This window comes from Sorex araneus, chromosome 3 (assembly GCF_027595985.1).
Source record: "Sorex araneus isolate mSorAra2 chromosome 3, mSorAra2.pri, whole genome shotgun sequence".
NCBI classification, from domain to species: domain Eukaryota; kingdom Metazoa; phylum Chordata; class Mammalia; order Eulipotyphla; family Soricidae; genus Sorex; species Sorex araneus.
This window is the reverse complement of record NC_073304.1, coordinates 236,543,713-236,563,403: the sequence shown is the minus strand read 5'-3', so window position 1 is coordinate 236,563,403 and position 19,691 is coordinate 236,543,713. Positions and strand designations below refer to the sequence as shown.

The window sequence follows — 19,691 nt, the reverse complement described above, 5'->3', positions numbered from 1 at the left end:
TCTGGGACATTTTGGGGGGCAGGCTCGGGAGTCCCCAAGGAGGTGGCAGCTGGGGCGTGAGCTCCCCACTGGGAATCCTGCGTCTGCTGACCACTGACTCGGGTCTGTCCTCACCAATAGCCCCTCCAACCCGCCTAGAGCCAGACCAGGCCAGGGGACACTCCTGGCACTCTGCCTGGGAGGCATGCCACAGGCCATCAACAGCCCCTCTGTGTGCCCCTGGACTGGCCACAGACCCCGGTGCAGGGCCCGCCAAGGACTGTCCTGACCTCCTCACTGCCCAGAGGTCTCTACTCTGCGCTGTGGGCTGCCCAGGATTCTTGCCCAGATTGCCAAGAAGGAAGCAGTGGTGTCCCTGGAAGGTCACATCTGTCACTGTGCAACTCAGGAAACGCTGGGCGGTTCTCGCATAGACCCTACGTCAGCTGCGTCCAAGTGCCGCACCCACTGTACCATCCAGTCCATTTAAAGACTGCTTCTGTACTGCGTCTCTTCTGCAAGACGGGTGGAGTTCCTGCCTGCCTGCTCTGGGCCTTGAATCTGACCCCTGTCACTATCAGCACTGGCCCAGCTGTGACGCTCCCCCCACCCCAGAGATGGGGGTAAATGATGATATAAGTACCCGAGAATAGGCCAGGAGCCGTATTCCCACCACACCGCCATCCTGCTCAGTTCTAGGATGAAACCTTTTGGTTGTTGTTTTGGGGTCACACCTGGCGACGCTCAGGGGTTACTCCTGGCAGTGCTCGGGGGACATATGGGATGCCCGGGACCCACCTGTTTGGCTGTGTGCAAGGCGAGTGCCCGACCCGCTGTACTATGGATCTCTCAGGCCCCTCTAGGATGGAACTTCAGGGGCTGGGGGTTTAAGCTAAGGTCCTTCCGGCATGCGGCAGAGCTCAGAGGGGTGTGTGCAGACCCGCCTCAGGGGTCTCCTTCCCAGCATGCTTCCTGCCGGCCCGCTCTGCACCCCCACGGCCAACCGGCCGGCCGGTGGGCAGTTCCTGCCGCTGCATCCCCTGTGCCCGGGCCGGCCGGCTCCCAGCCAGCTCTCCAGGCTTGGTCTCAGGACCCTGCGTTTGCTCCTCGCAGACCCTTGTCAGAGTGGGAGCCCTGGAGGGCCCTGGATGCTCTGGGACCGTGCTGTCGCCCCGGCAGGTAAGTGCCCCGCTGCTGCAGGGCTCAGTCCACACCCACCCCTCACTGCCCAGAGGTCCCCAGGGAGCTGCACAAAGGGAGGAGGAGGGGAAGGAGCGGGAGTGGAGGGGGGGAGGAGTAGAGGGGGAGGGAGACGGAGGAGTAGAAGCGTGGGGAAGGGCGGCATGGCCTTTGAACCACCTTGGGAGCAACTAGCTGTGCTCCTCAGACTCGGGCACAGTGCTCGGGCGAGGGTGCACCCTGTGAGTCGCGCTCCTGGGTGACCTGGGCACAGCTAGCAGGGCCCCAGCCCGGCTGTTACTCTGCAGAGGTGGCGCCGTGGATCAGTACCGGGTCATGAAGGAGTGAGGCCAGCAGAGGTAATAAGGTATTTATTAAAAACTCTTCCACCCAGAGGCAGTTACAGTTTATAATTTAAAATCCAGCCCGCTACAAAAGGGGGGATGGGGTTAAAAAGTGTGCAACATTGACGAGGGGAAAACGGACGGGGCCGGGGTCCCTCCTTCCCCCCCCCCGAGGCCAGGTGTAGCAGCAGGGTGCAAGCCAGGGGCCCCCAGCCCCTGGCACGGCCCAGAGCGTGGGGCGTCCCGGTGGGGCCCGGGCCTTCCGGGCGCTGTGGGCGCCGCGCCCGGAGCTGGCCAGTAGTGTGTGTGCAGAACGCCGCGTCCGCTCACTCAGCTGCGGGGGAACGAGAGCTCAGGCGCCCGCAGAGGCAGGGGCCCCGCTCCCCCAGTCCCTCCCGGCACGCCCCCTCCTACCTCCCCCGTTGCTGAGGCGGTACCCCACGGCGATTCTCTGAGAGCGCCAGTCTCCGCAACTCCTGTGCGGGCAGAGCCGGCGTCAGGCGGGTCAGGCGGGGCCCCCCATGCCTCCCGCACCCCGGCCCCTGCGGGTCAGGGCAGGGACTTACCCCCGGTCTCCCTCCAGCGTGCTCTGGATCTCCTTCAGGACCCCTGTGCAGGACAGACCACAGCTGTGAGCCCGGGGCGGCCAGAAGCACAGAGACCCCCAACCCCCCAGCGGGACGGCGGTGCCCCCCACTCACTCTCGTCACTGAGCAGGGCGCGCTCCATTGTGGGGCCCGGCCGCCGTGCTGGAGGGCAGAGTGCGGGCCGGGGACCCCCCCCCCCCCCGAGGCCCGTCTCCCCCTCCCGGCCACAGCCCCGCCGGCCTGCCTTACCGTCACAGTCGCTCTGGCTCCCCGGGTCCCTGTGGGGGAAGGGACAATGAGGCCGGGCCAGGAGCCCCCGGGACCCCGGGAGTGGAGCCGACAGGCTGTCGGCAGGGAGTGGGGCTGCCACAGTGAGGGGCCGGAGGCGGGTCCTCCACGCGACCCACCTGGCCGGGCCCGAGGCCCTGTCGGGGCCTGCGGCGTTGCGGGGGCGGCCTGGATTCTTGGTCTCCGCCGGCTCCACCAGGCACCGGGGCTCAACCAGCCACTTGGTGGAGAGGGAGAAGCGCTCGAACTCCGAGGGCGAGATGAGGTAGAAGCCTGCGGGCCAGGCGGGTGGAGTGAGGCGAGGCCGGGCCGGGCCTCCTCACCCCGCACCCCTGCCGCGCCGCCCACCTTGGCCGTATTTGGTGAAGACGCAGGAGGCGATGCCGCTGACGTCCTCGCGGCGGATGCAGCTGTAGCGCACCTGCGGCCGGAGCAGGGGCAGCGAGACCACCTGCACGTCGCCCAGGTTGGTCAGGACGGCCAGGTGGTGCTCGCCGTAGTCCTGGGCGCGGCAGCTGCCGAAGTGGGCCGCGCCGACGCGCCGCACGCGGGAGCCCTCCAGCGCCGTGAGCTTCAGCTTCAGCTTTGCGCTCACCTTGGGCAGCGTGAACACCTGCGGCGCCGCGGCCCGCGGTCAGCTGGGGGGGGTTGCGCGGGGCCCGCTGCCCACCTCGGGTGCTGGGCCCCGCCTGGCAGTGCCCGGAGCCCCCCCACCCCCAGGACACCCCCGCCCCGCGTGACACCTTGAACTGCTCCTCGGACACCACGAGCAGCTGGTGGCTGCCCTGCATGTCGGGGCTCTTCGACAGGTCGTGGGCCACCTCCAGGGGCTCAGGCAGGGGCACGCTGCGCCCGTCCAGCACCAGGATGCCCACCACGGGCGCGCGGTGCATGAGCTGGATCTCCTTGGCTGGGGAGGGGGAGCGGGGGTGGCTCAGACAGACCCCGCCCGGCCCGACTCAGACCCCACCCCGGCCGGCGCTCCGCCCACACCCGCCCTGGCGCTCACCCTGCTCTGCCCGCACTGGCTCGTCCATCCTGCGATCGGCAGGGGGCACGCGCAGGGCGAAGGCGTAGACGGTGCCCCCGTTGGTGCCGGCCCACAGCGAGGGGCAGTGGCGGGAGCCTGTCAGGAGGCAAATGCTGGTGGCAAGGAGCCTGGCTTAGCCCTCCCCTGCCCTGCCTCAGTTTCCCCCCCGGAGAGGGCGCTGTCCACTGCACGGGCGTAGCTGCGGAAGCTCTCTCAGCCCCCGACACAGGGGCGAGCTGCCGCAGCCCCCCGGGCCGAGGGGCCGAGGGGCCGAGACGGAGCTTCTCCGGCACCCAGCAGGGGCCCCGCAGACGCACGACCCCCACTCACAGAGGGAGCAGCCAAGGACAGGCCACGGGCTCGGACCCGGGGATCTTGCCGACACCCCCACTCCCCGCAGCTGGCCACTCACTGTCCCTCAGGTAGGTGTCGGCAAAGTAGAGGGTGCGGACGAAGCCGGTGAAGGAGTCCTCGGCCGAGCGGGCCTCGATCTTGCGCTGCACCGGCGCCAGCTCCATGTTCTGCAGGCCCGTGCGCTCGGTGCGGCCGCCGCCCTCGGACAGCTGCGGGGAGGGCTGGGCTCAGGGCGGGCTCTGCCCGAGTGGCGGCTGGGGGCACGGGGGCCCTGCCCAATGGCATGTGGCCAACAGGCCTGAGGGTGCGGTGCCACAGGCAGACCCTGAGGGCTGGGGGCGCCAGGAGACCCCTGCCAGAGCTGTGCCCCGCGGCCTCGGACCCACCTCTCCCGGGGCCCCCGCTGGGCGCCGCTTCCGGCTGGACACGCGGCTTCGGCGGATGCGGCGGAAGGACTGGCGCAGGGACTTCTTGAGGGACTTCACGCGGGACAGCGGGCCCTCCATGGCCAGCTGGTCGCTGGGGTGCAGCGTGCACCTGCGGACGGAGCGGGTGGTCGGGCCCCTGCTGGCCGGGCCCGGGGGTCCCCGCCAGGCGCCCTCCTGCCCCAGGAGCTGCTCACTTGACAAACACCTGCCGCCGCTGCTGGTGGTCGAAGAGGCCGAAGCCGTGGCTGGTGCCGAAGGCCACGAGGCGCCACTCGGAGTGCAGGGCCAGCGAGGTGACCACGGCCGGCGGCTGGCACTGCAGCAGCACGAAGGGCTGGAAGCCCGGCTCGAAGCGCACGGGCCCCGGGCGCGCGCACAGCCGCTCGTGGCCCTTCCAGCGGTAGCCCTCCTGGTCCCGGAGCAGGTCGGCCTCCACCTGCTCCACCGCCTGCTCGGCCGCCTCGTCGTTCAGCTCCAGCACCAGCACCTGCGGGGCAGGTGAGCTGAGCGTGGCCCGCACAAGGGCCCCGGGGCCACGGTGGGGACGGAGGTCGCTGCCCAGCGCTGGCCTTAGCTCTGGGGGACCCTGGTCTGCGACCGCTGCCCCCCACCCCCGCCGCAGACCCCTCTCCGCGCCTGCTACCTGCCCCGCTGTACCGGCCACAGCCAGGTAGCCGCTGTACTTGCACAGGAAGATCTTCTGGATGCCCAGCCGGGGGTCGTCACTGTAGGGGTCGAAGGAGCCCACCTGGCAGGGAGAGGGTGCCCTGAGTGGCCCCGCCCCGCGCCGGCCCCTCCCCCGCGGTGCCCGGCCTCACCTTGCGGAGCGGGGGCCACTCGTCCTCGCCGGGCGCGGGGAGGCTGTCTCCGGGCTCGCTGTCCGTGAGGAACACCCGCACAGTGCTCAGCTTGTACAGCAGCCGCAGGCAGACCCCCGAGGCGTCCCAGAAGCGCACGGTGCCGTCCTCGTGCCTGCGGGCAGCGCCCCCGCAGCTGTGAGTGTGTGGCGGGGCCCCCCCAGGCCCCCTCTTGAACCCTCCCATCCCACCAGCGTCACCTACCCGGTGAGCAACAGATCCCGCTGGGGCGGGGTCGGGGCCAGGCTGGTGCCTCCATCAATGGGCCACTCCTAGGAAAGGGGTGAGGTGGGCGGGGCGGTGCAGGGGCGGGCCGGGGCCAGCCCCCACCAATGGGCACGGCTAGGGAGGCCAGGGGGCGGGAGGGACAGGGGCGGGCCGGCCCACGTACCATGCTGGAGAAGTGTGTGTTCTGCCGGGCGCCGGCCGCGATGACTCGCTCCCACAGCTTCAGGGGGATGTTGGACACGTGGTGGGAGCAGGTGATGGCAGAGCAGTGCAGGGAGGCCAGGTAGGGGGGCTGCACCGACGGCCAACCAGGTGTCTGCAGGTCGATCACCACCAGCTCCTCCTCGGCCAGCACCACCAGGGCAAAGGGGTCATCAAAGGCTGGGGGGAATGCAAGGGTCAGGGACCGGGCCACCCCCACCCACCTCACAGCATCGGGCGCCTCGGGCTGAGCCCAGGAACCGGCATCTGGATACTGATGCTCCGAAACGCAAGGATGCGGGAGAAGCATGCGAGGGCTGAGCGCAGGGACCGCGGCAGGAGGCCTGGTTCCGACCCGGGGCCCACTGGGCGCGGCCCCACGCACCGAGCCAGGAGCAGCCCGAGACAACGGAACAACTCTGTCACGAGCAAGTACCCCGGACGACACCCAGGAGGAGCAGGGGACCCCCGCACGGGACAGCGCACGGGAAGGCACCCAAGCCCAGACTCCAGGGGGAGACACCGGAACTTTCTGGACGCCTTCCCTGGGGCAGCCCCTGTTCCCCTACCGCCTTCTTTTCAAGCATCTCGTCAAACGCAACCAGACAAGGAAATAATTGGCAAGAAGATTGGCCGGGAAGGAGGAAGGACAAGCGTCAACACCTGCTGCTGACCAGGAAGCAGGATGTACCCCGGCATTAGGGGCGCCGGGGGCCAGGGAAGTGGGGGCGAGGCCGAGAGCCAGGCCCGGGGCTCGTGTGTGTGGGGGGAGTCCTCTGAGGTCAGGCCTCCCCCGCATGTCCCTCTGGACCCCTCGAGGCGGCTCTCCTGGCTGAGCTCCAGGGAGCGGCCCACGCGGGCATCCCAGCTCCAGCCCCGGGGCCCAAGCAGGACCCCCCAGGGGCTGAGCCCCATCAGAGCCGGGGAGAGGCAGAGCGTGCAGGGCTGTGGGGGAGCAGGGGTGCGGAGGCCCTGGGGGCGAGGGCGGGCCCGAGCCGGCCTACCTGCCGTGGGGTCGGCCTCGCCCAGGACGGTGAAGTCGATGACGCGGGAGGTGAAGTCGAAGGCGGTCTGCTCGCCGTGGTGGAACACGGAGATGCAGTGGCGGTCCCCGTAGCTGGCCCGAGGCATGCCGCCCTGGAAGATGGTGAAGGGTAACCTGCGGCACAGAGGGGCGGGGGTGGGCTGGGCTGGAGCCCCCGACGGACCTGCCCAGCCCCAGCCCCAGGTGGGAGCCTGCGGCCCCCAGCCAGGGCCCCCCCGCCCCCTTCCTGCTTCTGTCCCAGGACTCCCTGGAGATTCTGCCTCAAGAGCCAGGCCCAGAGCGGAACCTGAAGCTGGGGATCCCCGGCGTCTCCCCCGGTGGAGGGAGGAGGATGTGGGCCACAGCCCCTCCCCAAGGCTCTCCGGAAGCATCTCCCATCCAGAGACCCTGCTGGAAGGTTCTGGAAGGGGAAGGGCCCCATACCTACCCCTGCTGGGTGGTCAGCCAGAAGATTTTGGTGATAGCTTTGCACGGGAAGGGCCCTGGGGAGAGGGGGGAGTTTGCCAGGCTGCCAGGCACGGGCCCTGCCCTGAGGGCTGGCAAAGCCCCCCGACTCCCTCTCCGGGGCCTTCAGGGCGGCGGGCACTGACCGTAAGGCACAGAGCTGCGCAGGGGCTCCGGGGACGGGGCGTCCGGGGCCACGGGCCACTGGCAGTAGCTGCCGTCCGAGTGGCAGCTGACGATGAGCCGGCCGTCCCGCTGCCAGCTCACGTTCTCCAGTTGCTGCGGGGACAGGGGACAGGGCGGGTTGGGAGGCGGCCCAGGGAGCCAGGCGGCCCCCGCCGGGTCCCGGCCCCACCTGGCTGCTGAGGTAATGGGAGAGCACGCGCCGCGCCTCCAGGTCCCAGATGACGATGAGGCCCCGGCTGTAGCCGATGAGGATCTGGTTGGGGTCCCGGGGGTGCTCCTGCAGCGCCTCCACCATCTCGAACCCCCGCCGCTGCCGCGACTCCTCGGGCAGCCTGTGGGGGGGCGCGTGAGCGGAACCGCAGGGGGAGACTCGCAGGGCTCAGCGAGGGCTCAGCCCGCGCCCCCAGGCTGCCTCCCTGCACCACACGGTCCCCCAAGAATCGCCGGGGGGACCCCCCAGCACAGGGCCAGGGAAGTCCCTGAGAACTGCAGTGACCCTCCCCGCAACTCAATGAGGCCGCGCAGAGGCGGGGGGGCGCTCAGTCTCGGGGAGGCTCTTGCTCCGCACGTGGCCACACCGGCTGACCACGGTGTAACCCCCAAACACCCCCAGTAAAAAGCTGGATGTCACTTAGACTATAGGAGGGGGTCCCAGGGCAGGGGGGGAGGCCCAGGGAGGTGACCACTCCCCACCTGCAAGGGCCTGGCAGGCGCACTGCCCAGGGCTCCCCGGAGCCTCGGGGACGAGGCAGGAACTCCCGTTCCACCCCCGGCACTGGCGGGCTCCCCCCAGCACCACCGGGCGGGTGCAAAGCAAGTCTGCAGAGACGCGGGCCACAGCCCAGCCCAGGAGCCTCTTCTTCCCTAGCCGGGAACGGGGTCCCAAGCAGCCTGCCCCCGCCCCCCGCTCACCACTGCAGCACGGCGTCCGGGCCCACGCTCCGCTGCTCCAGCGTGCGGAAGGCTGGCACCTGCACCACGAACACGGTGCCGCTCTCCGTGCCCAGGTAGAGCAGCTTCCGCGAGGAGTGCGGCAGGACCACGGTGATCTGCGTGGCGCTGGGCGCGGCCCTGCCAACGGCAACGGCAGCGTGAGCTGACCGTGGTCAGCAGGCCCGCCCCGGGCTGTGGGCCGCCGGGCCGGGGGCTTACCCGGGGGTCCCCCGCAGGATGAAGCACTCGTCTTCCTGCAGCTCCGACACCCCGGCCCTGAGCGTCAGGCTCCACAGGTGCAGGCTGTTGTCATCCAGGAGGGTCACCAGCTGGCACTGGGGGACAGGGCACCGGGCAGGAGCGCCCAGTCAGCCTTGCCAACGGAGTTACGCGGGGGGGGTGTGCTTGTTTTTAAGATACCCGCCCACCTGCAGCCATTATTTTTTGTTTGCTTTTGGGTCACACCCGGCAATGCACAGAGGTTACTCCTGGTGGTGCTCGGGGGACCATCTGGGGTGCCAGGGATTGAGCCCTGGTTGGCCGTGTGCCAAGCCAAGTGCCCTCCCTGCCGTGCTATTGCCCCGGCCCCTCCTTCAACCATTCTTAGGGTGGCCAGGAAATGGCAGAGAGGGAAGGGCGTGCCCCAGCCCAGCAGGGACCTGTGGCGGAGCTCCCTCCCTCCTCCCCCTGTCCCATCCCCCACGTGCCCCAGCTGGAATGGGGGGGGGCCTCACCTGGCCGGGCAAGAAGTGGATCTGCACCACCGCGTTGTTCTCACGGTGCAGCCCCATGAACTCCACCCCTGGGGCACCATAGCTGGGGACGGTGGTTCAGGAAAAGCTGCCAGACAGGACCCCCGCCCCACGGCCGCAGGGGGGAGGGCGAGGCCACGCGCAGAGGCACGTGAGGGAGGAGCCACGCTCACGGGGTGGGCGAGGACGTGGCCAGGCCTGGCAATGGTTAACTGGCAGGGCCGGGGCCCCCACCCCGCGCCAGCACCCCTCTCACTCTGGGCCAGACTGGGGGCCCGAGACTCGAAGCCCAACCCAGGTCAGCTACAGGACCGGGAGTGGCCTTCCGCCCTGAAGCCCGGGGCTCAATTCTGGACCCCCCCGGGGCCCCGTGAGCACTAGGCCTGCAGGGGGCGAGCACTGAGCCTCGCGCCCGAGCCAGTACTGGGGACGAAAGGGCACGAGGACTTTTTACAGAGGACTGTCTGCAGCCTCAGACGGGGCGGCTGGCCCCACCAATCAGGCCCCCGGGGGTGACCCCCAGGTGTGTGGATCAGCTGCCCACAGGCCCCTCTGCCCAGCGGGGTGGGGCGGGGCGTGTGTGTGTGTGGGGGGGGGGGGGTCTCGGCCGCTGGACAGGCGCAGGATACAGCTTGACTGCCCCCGAGCGGGTGCCGATGGCCAGCAGGCGCAGGGACGGGCTGTAGCCGAGGGCGCTGGGCTGGTGTGGGAAGCCGTGCTCCACCGTCTGCAGAGAACCAGAGCCGTGAGATGGGATGGGGGCTAGGCGGGGCCTGGTGGGGCGGTTCCCTGCCCCCCCCAGGGTCCCGGGCTCCTGGCCGTCCTTATTTCTGCAGGACACCACAGGGCAGGGAAACAAAGCCCTCCAGTCCCTCTCCACACCACTGTTGTGGGCGGCTGGGGGGGGAAGACAGTGCGACACTCAGGCCCAAGCAGGGGACACGGCTGCACCTGGGCCCCCACTGAGGCACTCCCCAGGCGGCTGTGGGCCTGACCTGGCAGAGCCAGCCCCAGCGGGTGCCGGGTGGGGTGGGGTGGGGCCTCGAGGGCCACTTGAGGTGCCTTGGTGTGGGGACTCTGGCAGGGCACGTGACCTTTCACACGGCCTCCCCCGACCCTCCCAGACCAGACTTTTGTCTTCAGGGCCACACCCGGGGGTGGGGCCGTGGGATGCAGGAGAGGGCTCTGTGGGGGGCCGTCCTGGGGGCAGGCGGCCTCCGAGTGACCCCTTCCTCCCCTCCGAGTGACCCCTTCCTCCCCTCCAAGTCTCTCTGGCGGAGCGCGTGCTGCCCTGCACGGCCCTACCTGGAGGGGGCAGCTGGGGGCCGCCTGGCCTCCCCGCCCCCCGCCCGGGACCAGCTATGTGAGAAATGCGGAGCTGCAGCCCCGGAATGTAAGCGCGCCTGGAGGAGGCGCCGGGCCTCCGGAAGCCGGAGTGGTGTGTGCCGGGGCCCTCCAGAGCCCTGGGCCCACCGGTTAATCATTGCCAGGCTTCGCTGCGTCCCTCTGGCCCGGCTGGGCCGGGAGAGGCCCCTGGGAGAGCCAGAGCGCGGGTGGGGTGGGGGCTGGGGAGGATCAAGGGACTTATCTCGGCCTCAGGAACGCCAGCAGCCGCGTCACTGCGGCCAGGGGCGGCTGCGTGGGGCCCCGCGGGTGAGCCCCAGAGCGCACGGCGCTGGTCAGTGTCCCAGGCCGCGCGCCCAGTGCTCCTCAGTCTTTCTGGCTGAGGCCCCCAGTCTGGTGCCCTGCCCTCCACTGGGGACCGTCACCCGAGGCCCCTGGGGAGCCCCTGGGGAGCCCCAGGCGAGCCCGGGCCAGGAAAGGCTGCTCTAGACACTCTGGCCGTGGCCTCGGGGCCGAGTGGGCGCCCCCAGGCCCCCCACCCCGGAAGCGCCCAGAAGGCCACTCCCTTCTCTGACGCCCTCTCTCCACAGTCTAACTGGGGAGCACGAAGGGTTAAGGCAGGTCCCCCCACAAGGCTTGGGTGGGGTGAATGTGAGAGTCACTCTGGACACCCCACAGCACCAGGGAGGGGAGACCCCCAACAGAGGGCAGGAATTTCAAAGGGAGGCTTGAAATGTAAATACAGCCTGGGGGTGGTCCAGGCAGCACACCAACCCGGGTCACAAGCCACACCCAAGCCAGGCTGAGGCGCAAGGGGGCCTGGCTGGGAAGGGGGAAGGCAGGTCTGGGGAGGGGCAGCACCCAGGGCGTATGTCCAGCTGCCCCCCCACCTCCTCTCAAGCCTTTAGAATTTGCCCTGTGACCCTCAGGGGCGACTCCTGAATGCAGTGCCAGGAGCAGACCCAGGGCAACCCCAAGTCTGTGCTGCAGCCGGGACAGAAGGCGCAGCCCAGGGCCGCCCTGATACCCCCAGCTCCTGGCCCTGCCCCCACCCAGCCACCTGGCTCAGGTGACCCCGGGAGGGAGAACAAAGCGGCCTTTGACTGGGAGCCCGGGAAGCGGGTGGGAGAGTCTGGCAGCCAAACTGCAACCTTAGCCTCAGCCTAGTGGGGGAGGGGGCCTGGGGGGCGCCAAAGGTGTCTGCAAAGCCACCAAAGAGGGAGTGGGTGGGACCCCCTGGCCTCTGCATGCAGTGGGTGGGGAGGGGGCACAGGAGCCCCAGCTGCCAGCCCACACCAGGGGCAGGAGCCTCTGCTCAGAGCTGTTTGCACAGCCGACTGGGGGGGGGTGCCCGCTCCCCCCACAAACAGGGGGGGCAGGGAGGGTCCCCAGGGCTTGACTGGGCAAGAGCGCCTGCCCCTTTTTCTTTTTGGCTTTCTGGGTCACTCCCAGCCATGCTCAGGGGTTCCTCCTGGCGGTGCGTGGGGGACCCTAGGGGAAGCCGGGGATCGAGCCTGGTTCACGGCCGTCCCTGCTGTCCTACTGCTCCGGCCCGAGCGTCTGTCTGACCTGACTACCCCCCAGCTTGCCCCACTGGGGTGTCCAGGATGCCCTGCGTGGTCCTCGGACGCTGCTGGGGTGCTGGTGAGAACCGGCCCCACGGGCGGGGAGACTGAGGCACAGGCCAGCTCACAGCCCTCCCTGGAGGCCCCACATCCTCTGAGCTGCAGAAGCGGACCGGAACAGACCCTCTTTCCTCTCCCCAGCGGGGGGCGGGGGACTGCTGCCAGGCTCGAGGCTGCACATGGCACAGATGCCATCTCGCCAGGGTGCCAGGCGGGGCCAGAGCTGCGAGTGTGACGGCCCGAAGGCTGGTGGCCCTGCACTTGGGTGACCGGGATGCGGCCGCCCCAGCCCTGCGGCTCCGTGACACCGACCCCCCTAAATCCTCCCAGCCGCCTGGGGACCCTGGAGCGGCAGGGCAGGGGCGGGCGGTCCCTCCCGGCCTGGGGCTCTCCTGAACTCCAGGTCAGAGGTGGAATTTGACTCCTGGAGCCTGTCCCCCGCCACAACTAAAGTCCCCACCAACAAGGGTTCCCTGAAGACCCCCAGCCCCCCCCACCCCCCGGGGCGGTGCCCAAGGCCTCTTCCTTCACCCGTGAGCACTGGAGGGAAAGTTCAGGGCCCTCTCCCACCCCCCAGCCAGCCAGCCAAGGGGTGGCAGCCAAATCTGGGGCCCCTGGTTGGGAGAGATGGGGGGCTGCCACCTTACCCAGGCCCCACCCAGCCTTCCCCGCTGCCCCGTGGGACTTGGCCGGGAATCCACCCCTGGGGCTGGGCCTGCCGGGGGCTGTAGGGGGTATCAGGTCCCAGAGGAAGCCCCCGGGAACCCCCACCCCAGCCTTGGGACAGGATGCGGGGGCTCCCAGGCCCACTCCTGCCACCACAGCTCCTCCCCTGGGGCAGAGGGGGCTGCCCTGGGACTCTGAGCCCTCTACAGTCTGTCCTGCGGGAGGGGCTCACGGAGGAAGGTCGGACTCCCCCTGGCCCGTGGTCCGGGAAATCAGAGGCAGGCCGGGGAGATGGCTCAGGGGTCCTGAAGGACTCGAGCTTGGTCCCCAGCACCGCTGAGCCAGACCACTGAACCACCCGGCCACACTGACTTGACTGCCTATGGGAGTGGCCCCCAGGCCCCGAGTCTGCTGAGTCCAGTCCACCCCCCTTTTTGGGAGCCACGCCAGCTGTGTTCAGGACTCGGGATCTCCTGGGGGCCTGACCCCCGGTCAGCCGTGTGCGGCACCAGCGCCCAACCCGCTACACTGTGCTCCTGCCCCTGCAAGTCTTTGTTTTGTGTTTTTTTTTTTTTTTGTATTTTGGGTCACACCCGGCGATGCACAGGGGTTACTCCTGGCTCTTCACTCAGGAATTACCCCTGGCCGTGCTCAGGGGAGCATATGGGATGCTGGGATTAGAACCCGGGTCGGCCGCGTGCAAGGCAAATGCCCTCCCCACTGGGCTATCGCTCCAGCCCCCCCCCAGTCTTTAAAGAATCGGAGGAAAATGGCAGGGCACATGGGGTGCCCGAGCACCCAGACACGCCCCTGGGAGCGATCCCTCCCGGGGGCCCTCGAGTGCAGCAGCCTCTGGCCTCCCGGGGTGCCGGGCTCTGCCCCAGTGACCTAATTGCACAGAGCCGGGAACAGCCGGGGGGAAGGGGCGCGGGCACCGGGCAAAGGCTGGGCAGCACGGCCAGGAGGCCCAGGGGAAGCGAGGCAGCGCGCGCACGTGTGTGCATGCGTGTGTACACACGCGTGCGCGTCGCCCCTTCCTGCAGTCCACCTTGGGGCAGGGGAAGTGGGGGGTGGGCAGGGCCGAGATCAAAGCCCGGACAAGCTAATGACCCGGCGCTGCTGGCTGGAGCTCGTAAAGCAGCCGTGCCTCGGTTTCCAGGGCTGTCTCCTGGCCCGGCCTCCTTCCCCTGGGCCATGTCTGCTCAGGAAGGAGGCCCCCCCCCCCAGCGCGTTACAGCCTCCCACCAGGGCTGCAGGCCCAGGTGGGGACACTGAGGCTGGCTCCTACCTTGTTGAACTGGAAAAGGTCCTGCTTGAGTCTCTCCCTCGTGGGGTCGTGTCCCGACCTCAGGAAGCGCCTCATCTTGCTGGTGTCCCCTGGAGAGAGGAGGGCAGGTGGGTGTGGGGGGAGGGCACCCCAGGTCCGCTTTATAGGCACCAGGAGGGCAGCGGCCACCGAGGCCAATTAGCTTAATTGTTAACCTGCTTTCAAAAAACCCATAAAAGTCGGGCGGAAACAGAAAGGGAAACCGTGGGAGGTGGCTGGAAACGCAGAGAGACGCGGAGGCCGGTGGCCGGTGGCCAGTCCCCGGACCCCGGACCAGCACCCCAAGTGGGCAGGGGGCCGCCGGCAGCCCGCGGTGGAACAGAACCCAGGGAAGGACTCAGCCCTCCCCCGCCCCACGCACCCCCACCTTCGAGGGGCGACTATTTCTGGACCATCCCAGGAGGAAGGGGGAAGGATCACCCAGCCCAGCTTCCGGCAGCCCTGGCCCGGCCTCCCGCTGACCACAGGGCAGGGGCTGTCCCGAGAGCTGGGCTGGGCCCGGCCGGAAGTGGCTCAGGTTCAGCTCCGGAAGGGCAGGTGGGGAGGGGGCGGAGCGGGGACAGGTAGGCAGCAGGGCCCACACAGGGCCTGAAGTTTCTGACTTCCTGGAGGCGACCACAGTGCCCCGCCTCCGGGCATCCCCCACCCGAGGAAGGCTGGAGGGGCGCCCTCAGCCCCGCACCCCGGGGCCTCTGACCCGGGCTCCGGGACACCGAGGGGGCGGGGCAGGGCTGGCAGTGCGGGGCCCTTTCTTCGTGCCTCGGAGTTGGGGTTCTGAGCGCCAGAGCTGGGCACAGCGGCCCACACCCTGCACCCGGGCCCCGGGCGGGCCCTCGCCGCTGACAGGGTCAGACCTGCTCACTCGCCGGGGCCCAGGCAGAGGCCGCGAGAAAGCCCTCCAGACAGTGCTCAGGCGGTGACTAGAATGACCAGGGTCGGGAGACGGTTCTTCCAGCCCCCTGCGGGCTGCTGCTCCATGGACCTCCCCTCCCCGCCGTCACCCCTGGCTCCTGCCCCCTCCTTCCTTCACCCCTGCCCCAGGCCTGCCTTTCCCCAGGGCAGAGGCATGGACACAGCAGACTGAAACCGTTTCTGGAGTGCCCCGCTCCTCACTTGTGGAGGGGCTGTGAGCAGCGTGCCAGGAAGTGGTTCTGGGGAGTGGGGGTGGGGTGTCTGGCAGACACGCAGGGTGCCAGAGGAGGAAGGGGTCATAAAGCGGGGACGTGGGGACACTGAGTTTCACGCAAGAAGTCAGACGGTCCTTGCAGGGGTCCGATCTGGCCTGAACGCCCCACCACACCTGCCCATGCACGCACCCGCCCCTACACACCCCTGCACCAGCCCCACACACAGCTGCACGCAGCCCCACACACTCCCCTGCCCCCTCAGTCTGCATGCCCCCCAGCGTGACAGCCAAGGTCCCATCCAGAAAGCCCGGAACATACTGACCCGGGGGTCTCTGGGAGTTACCTGTCGGGGGCACCCTGGCCTGCGCGGGCCAGACACCCTCCAAGCCCCACCCTCATACACGGCGTGTCCCGACTGGTGGGATCACGGACGGAGGGGGGCCCAGCGCGACACCAGGGGCCACAGTAGGATGGGGGGGAGGGCAGGAGGGAGGGAGGGAGGCTGGGAGGGGCTGGAAGCCGCCGGGCTCACCTGGCGCTGCCCATGAACCGGATACCGGAAACGCGAGGCAGCCGGCCATGTGGGAGTCTGGGCCTGGGCCCTTGGTGCTACTGCCAGCAGGGACAGTGGTCGGGGAGGCCCCGAGTGTCACCCCAGTCAGCCTGGAGCAAAGGCCCCGGGACAGACAGACCCGCGCGTCCTCAGGCGCATGGCCCGGCGGGAGCTGCCACCCAGCGCCGGGCCCTCCCAGCCACCCCGTCCCCTGCACAGGGCCCCCGGCCTCGGGGGGCCACGCCGGCGGTGCTCCAGGCACCTGGGGGACCCTCGGGTGCTCCTATCTCGGGCTACTGGGGGAAGCAGGGCCCTGGGCCGGCTCAGACACGGCGACTGCTCTGTGCCGGGCCGGGTCGCCCGGGAAACCCAATCTCCCAAGGCGCCCGCGAGGGCCCTGGCAGCCCAGGCAACGAGCCGGCAGGCAGGGCCCCTCCGCGGCGGTGGGACGGGAAGGCGAGGGGGCGCTGTGGGGGGCGGCGAGGGCCAGCGGCCACCCAGAGGCCCCTCACAACCAGGTCCCTACCACGTCCCAGGAAAGCTGGTCCCGGGAGCGGCCGGCGCGGGCAGGGCGGCGGGGCGCAGGCAGGAGAGCAGTGGGCAGGGCTCTCGCCTGGCACGCAGCTCACCTGGGTTCTGTCTCCGGCACCACAGAGGGTCCCCCGAGCCCTGGGCGCAGAGCCAGGAGCCCTGAACACGTCTGGGTGTGGCCCCAAGACCAAACAAAGAATCCAGGTGTGGGCTGGGCTGGGGTCAGTGGGCGGAGCACAGGCTCTGCAGGCTGAGGCCAAGGGTGGTCCCGGGCACCCTCCCCAAACACAGCCAGTCCAGCAGGCAGGGCGTCTGCCTCGCACGCAGCTGACCCGGGTTCGATCCCCGGCATCCCATAGGGTCCCCGGAGCACTGCCAGGAGCAATCCCTGAGCATCGCTGGGTGTGACGCAAAAAGCAAAAAGACAAACAAAAACCCCAAATACAGACAGACAGGTGTGGTAAATACGAAACTAAAGAGGGTCCAGGTGAGTTTCCCCAGGCACAGCCTGCTGACTACCCAGGCGCGGCACGTACACAGCTGGCAGGGCGCAGAGGGCACGTCCAGCGCGCCAGGCCCCGGGTCAGAGCCCGGCTGGCCTCGCTGGCTCCCGACCACTCGGGCCGGCTTTCAAAAGGGGCCCCCCAGACAGTTGGTTCTTTCTAACCAGCTGGAATCACTTTTGTTCTGGGCACCGGAGGGGGAACCCAGGCCCTCCCGTGCCAAGCAGGTGCCCATCGGTCAAGCCACGAGATCCCGCTAACACCTGCTTTCCCCCGCCGCTCCCGCCCGCGCGGGGCCAGTGACCCCCGCTTGGGGCCAGCCGCACAACCTCCCGCGGCTCCGCTCGCGCCAGCACACCTGACAGGCCACAGGACACCGAGGCGGGGGCTGGCCCTGTCACAGAGACCGAGGACACCAGCGCCCTGGCCAGGAGTGTCCAGGCGCACAGAGCCTCCTGACTGGGCAGCGGGCAGGTCCTGTGCCCAGAGGCGGGCCGCTCAGCCTGGCCCCGGCCGGGCACGAGTGGGTCTGGCGCCCAGAGGCGGGCCGCTCAGCCCTGAGTCCGCTGGATTCCTGACCGGTAAGTCAGGCGCCTCCCCGCTCCCTGTCCCCACGCCCAGCGTCGCCTCTCCCAGCTCCAGAATTCTCCGTCTTCCTGGGAGGGGGCGGGACGGAGTGGGGTGACTCTTCGAAGGACCAGTTTCCTCGGAGAGGCAGGGTGGGGAGGGAGGGGCACCCCGGGGAGCGGAACCAAATGCCAGGGCACGGGGAGGGCAGGGCCGGGAGCAGCAGGGCCCCTGCGGAAGGCACGGCGAGCCCCCCCCCTTCCGCAGACTGCCGGGCACAGGAGTGCCCGGAGCCCCAGGCGTGGAGAAGCCGTGGAGGCAAAGACCCCCAGCCAGGGGGCCCGGGGCGTCTCCCTGCGTGTCCCCCGGCACATCTGGAGTCAGCCCCCAGCACGGCTGAGTGTGGTCGCCCCCCGAAAGACCAAACTGAAACAAGACTGTCCTGGCGCAGAGGGTGGCATGTGGGGCTTCCGGAAAAGCTGCGACGTGGGGAGGTGCTTGTGCCCTCTGCCCCCGCCCTCGCACAGGGGCAGCAGGCGGGGCCCTTTGGGAGTGCGGGTGAGGGAGTCAGGTGCCGCCTTCCAAAGCTGACCTGGAGGTGCGTGCGGGGGGCTCCCCCCAACACCTGCCTCTCTGCGCCCATCAGCCAAACAAGGTCCACAAGGCTCGGCTCAGCGAGTGACGGGCATGGACACAGCTGCAGGCCGGGAAGGGCGGGGGCGTGGGGGGACCCGGAGGCCCCACCCGTCACTGTCTGTTCTTAGTGCTTGCTATTCATCTCTTTTTGGTGGAAGAGCCGGGGTTTGGGGTCACACCCAGAGATGCTCAGGGCGGACTCCGGCCTCTGCCCGCGGGAATCACTCCTGGCGATGCTTGGGGACCAAATGGGATGCCGGGGATCCAACCCTGGGTCGGAGATCCCCGGGTCGGTCGGTGCAAGGCAAAGGTCCTCCGGGCTGTATTCTTATTCATCTTTTTATGCAGTAATTTCACAGGACTGGGGGAGCCAGGACCCCCTTCCCCCCTCTATCTCCACAGAGTCCAGCGTTATGGGCCTTCCCCCGTGCTACCGTGGATTAAAGAGCTACTAATCATTAACTTTTCATTACGATGACTTCAAAGGGGACTCGCCTGCCCGGGGGGTGCAGAATGAACCCCCAAGCTGTCCACGTTGACTAGAGCCACCCTCCCCCACGGCCCCTGTCTGCTGAGGCTCGCCGCACCCACACCCGGGCATTCGGACGGGCAAAACTAAGACACCCCCAATACGCCTTCCGTAAACCAGGAACACGGGGTCACCCCTCCACACTCTCCACCCTGGTTTCCTTAAAAACAGAATAAAACAGGGGCCAGGGGCTAGGACAGTGGGGAGGGCGCTTGCCTGCGCGCGGTCAGGCGGGCCCCATCCCGGGCACCCCACGTGGCCCCTGGAGCCTGCCAGGAGTAAGCCCTGGGCACCACGGCCACAGGTGGACACCGACAAACCAACCCCCCAAACAAACGAACGAGGGCTAGAGGGGCGGCTTGTGGCCGCCGGCCTTGCATGTGGCTGACCCGGGTCCGGTCCCGCGCGCCCTACGTGGTTCCGGGAGCCCACCAGGAGTGAGCCCTGGGCACGGCCGGGTGTGGCCCCAAATCCCCAAACAGGCTCGTCCTCCTCACAGCCTCCTCTGACCTTGGCGCGGGAGCGCGGCTGTCCCTCCCAGGGCGGAATCCCCTCCGCCGCCGGCCGCGCGTCCGCCAGGCCAGGTGGGGCCGGGCCTCCGCCCCGCCCGGGGCTCACCTGTCGCCGGCGAGAGCCTCCGCCCCCCCTGCCGTCCCGGCTCCCGGCGGCTCCCCGAGCCCGGGCGCAACGCGACCGCGGCCGCGCCAACTCTGCCCGCTCGCGAGCCGCGCGGAAAAGTTCGCTCCCGCCCGGGTCCCGGGGAGCTTGGCGCGCCGCCCCCGCCCCGCCGCGAGCGGGGGGACGCGGGACAGGTCGCCCGCACGGCCGCCCGGGGTGTCCGCGGGCGCCCCGGGGCAGGAAGGCCCCGGGCGTGCTTCCTGCGTCCGGAGATTAGAGGCACAAAGGGCCGGCGGGGCCGGGGCCCAGCTGGCCGCGGCTCGGCCGCCGGGGGACGCGCTCCGGCCACCGCGCGCCCGGGGTCCCGGGGCCGGCGGCGCCGCACGTGCGCGGGACCCGCTCCGCGCCCGGACACCTGTTTCCCCGCGCGGCGCGCGGCGGCCGTGGGCGGGACGCGCCGGGGAAAGTTCCCGGCCGCGACTCCCGGGGGACGGCGTCCGCCCCGACCGGCCGAGCGACCCGGGGCGCGGCCCGCCCAGCCCCCGCGCCCGGGGGTCCCGGCCCGTCCCCACCGGCTCGCGCCTCACCTGCGGCCCCGCCGGCCCCCGCCGCGGTCCGGCGTCGTCGGGCGCCCGCGCCGGCTCCGCTTGCCCCGCCGCGCCGGCCCGGCCGCTGCGGCTCCTTCCTGCTCACCTCGGCGCGGCGGGGCGGGGCCGCGTATTTACATAAAGGGCGAGTCGGCCGGGCCGCCGCGCCGCGCCCCCGCCGGGCCCCGCCCCGCCGCCCGCGCGCCGGCCAATCGGCGGCGCCGGCGCCCGCGGGGGCGGGGC

At 69.9% G+C, this 19,691-nt stretch overlaps 1 protein-coding gene across 1 annotated transcript; it reads right to left on the bottom strand.

The window, feature by feature from the left end:
- Window positions 1-1,541: 1,541 nt before the first annotated feature.
- Window positions 1,542-19,541, bottom strand: LLGL2 (LLGL scribble cell polarity complex component 2). The gene is made up of 26 exons (XM_055132366.1): window positions 19,449-19,541; window positions 13,759-13,847; window positions 9,465-9,562; window positions 8,818-8,899; window positions 8,303-8,418; window positions 8,063-8,221; window positions 7,320-7,482; window positions 7,111-7,243; window positions 6,948-7,002; window positions 6,480-6,634; window positions 5,438-5,655; window positions 5,251-5,318; window positions 5,008-5,161; window positions 4,833-4,937; window positions 4,384-4,676; window positions 4,148-4,298; window positions 3,820-3,970; window positions 3,387-3,503; window positions 3,121-3,287; window positions 2,726-2,990; window positions 2,497-2,650; window positions 2,339-2,367; window positions 2,204-2,251; window positions 2,069-2,111; window positions 1,917-1,978; window positions 1,542-1,836 (listed from the first exon to the last, which is right to left on the bottom strand). Exons 2-26 carry the CDS (start codon window positions 13,831-13,833, stop codon window positions 1,829-1,831), a joined length of 3,069 nt encoding a protein of 1,022 aa, XP_054988341.1. The 5' UTR covers window positions 13,834-13,847; window positions 19,449-19,541; the 3' UTR covers window positions 1,542-1,828.
- Between the last annotated feature and the right edge of the window lie 150 nt (window positions 19,542-19,691).

Coding starts and splice junctions, on each gene's coding strand:
- LLGL2 (XM_055132366.1), bottom strand. CDS start 13,833: ATGAGGCGCTTCCTGAGGTCGGGACACGACCCCACGAGGGAGAGACTC. Junction 8,222..8,302: donor ATCCTGCGGGGGACCCCCGG/GTAAGCCCCCGG, acceptor TGCCGTTGGCAG/GGCCGCGCCCAGCGCCACGC. Junction 2,112..2,203: donor CGCCCTGCTCAGTGACGAGA/GTGAGTGGGGGG, acceptor TGTCCTGCACAG/GGGTCCTGAAGGAGATCCAG.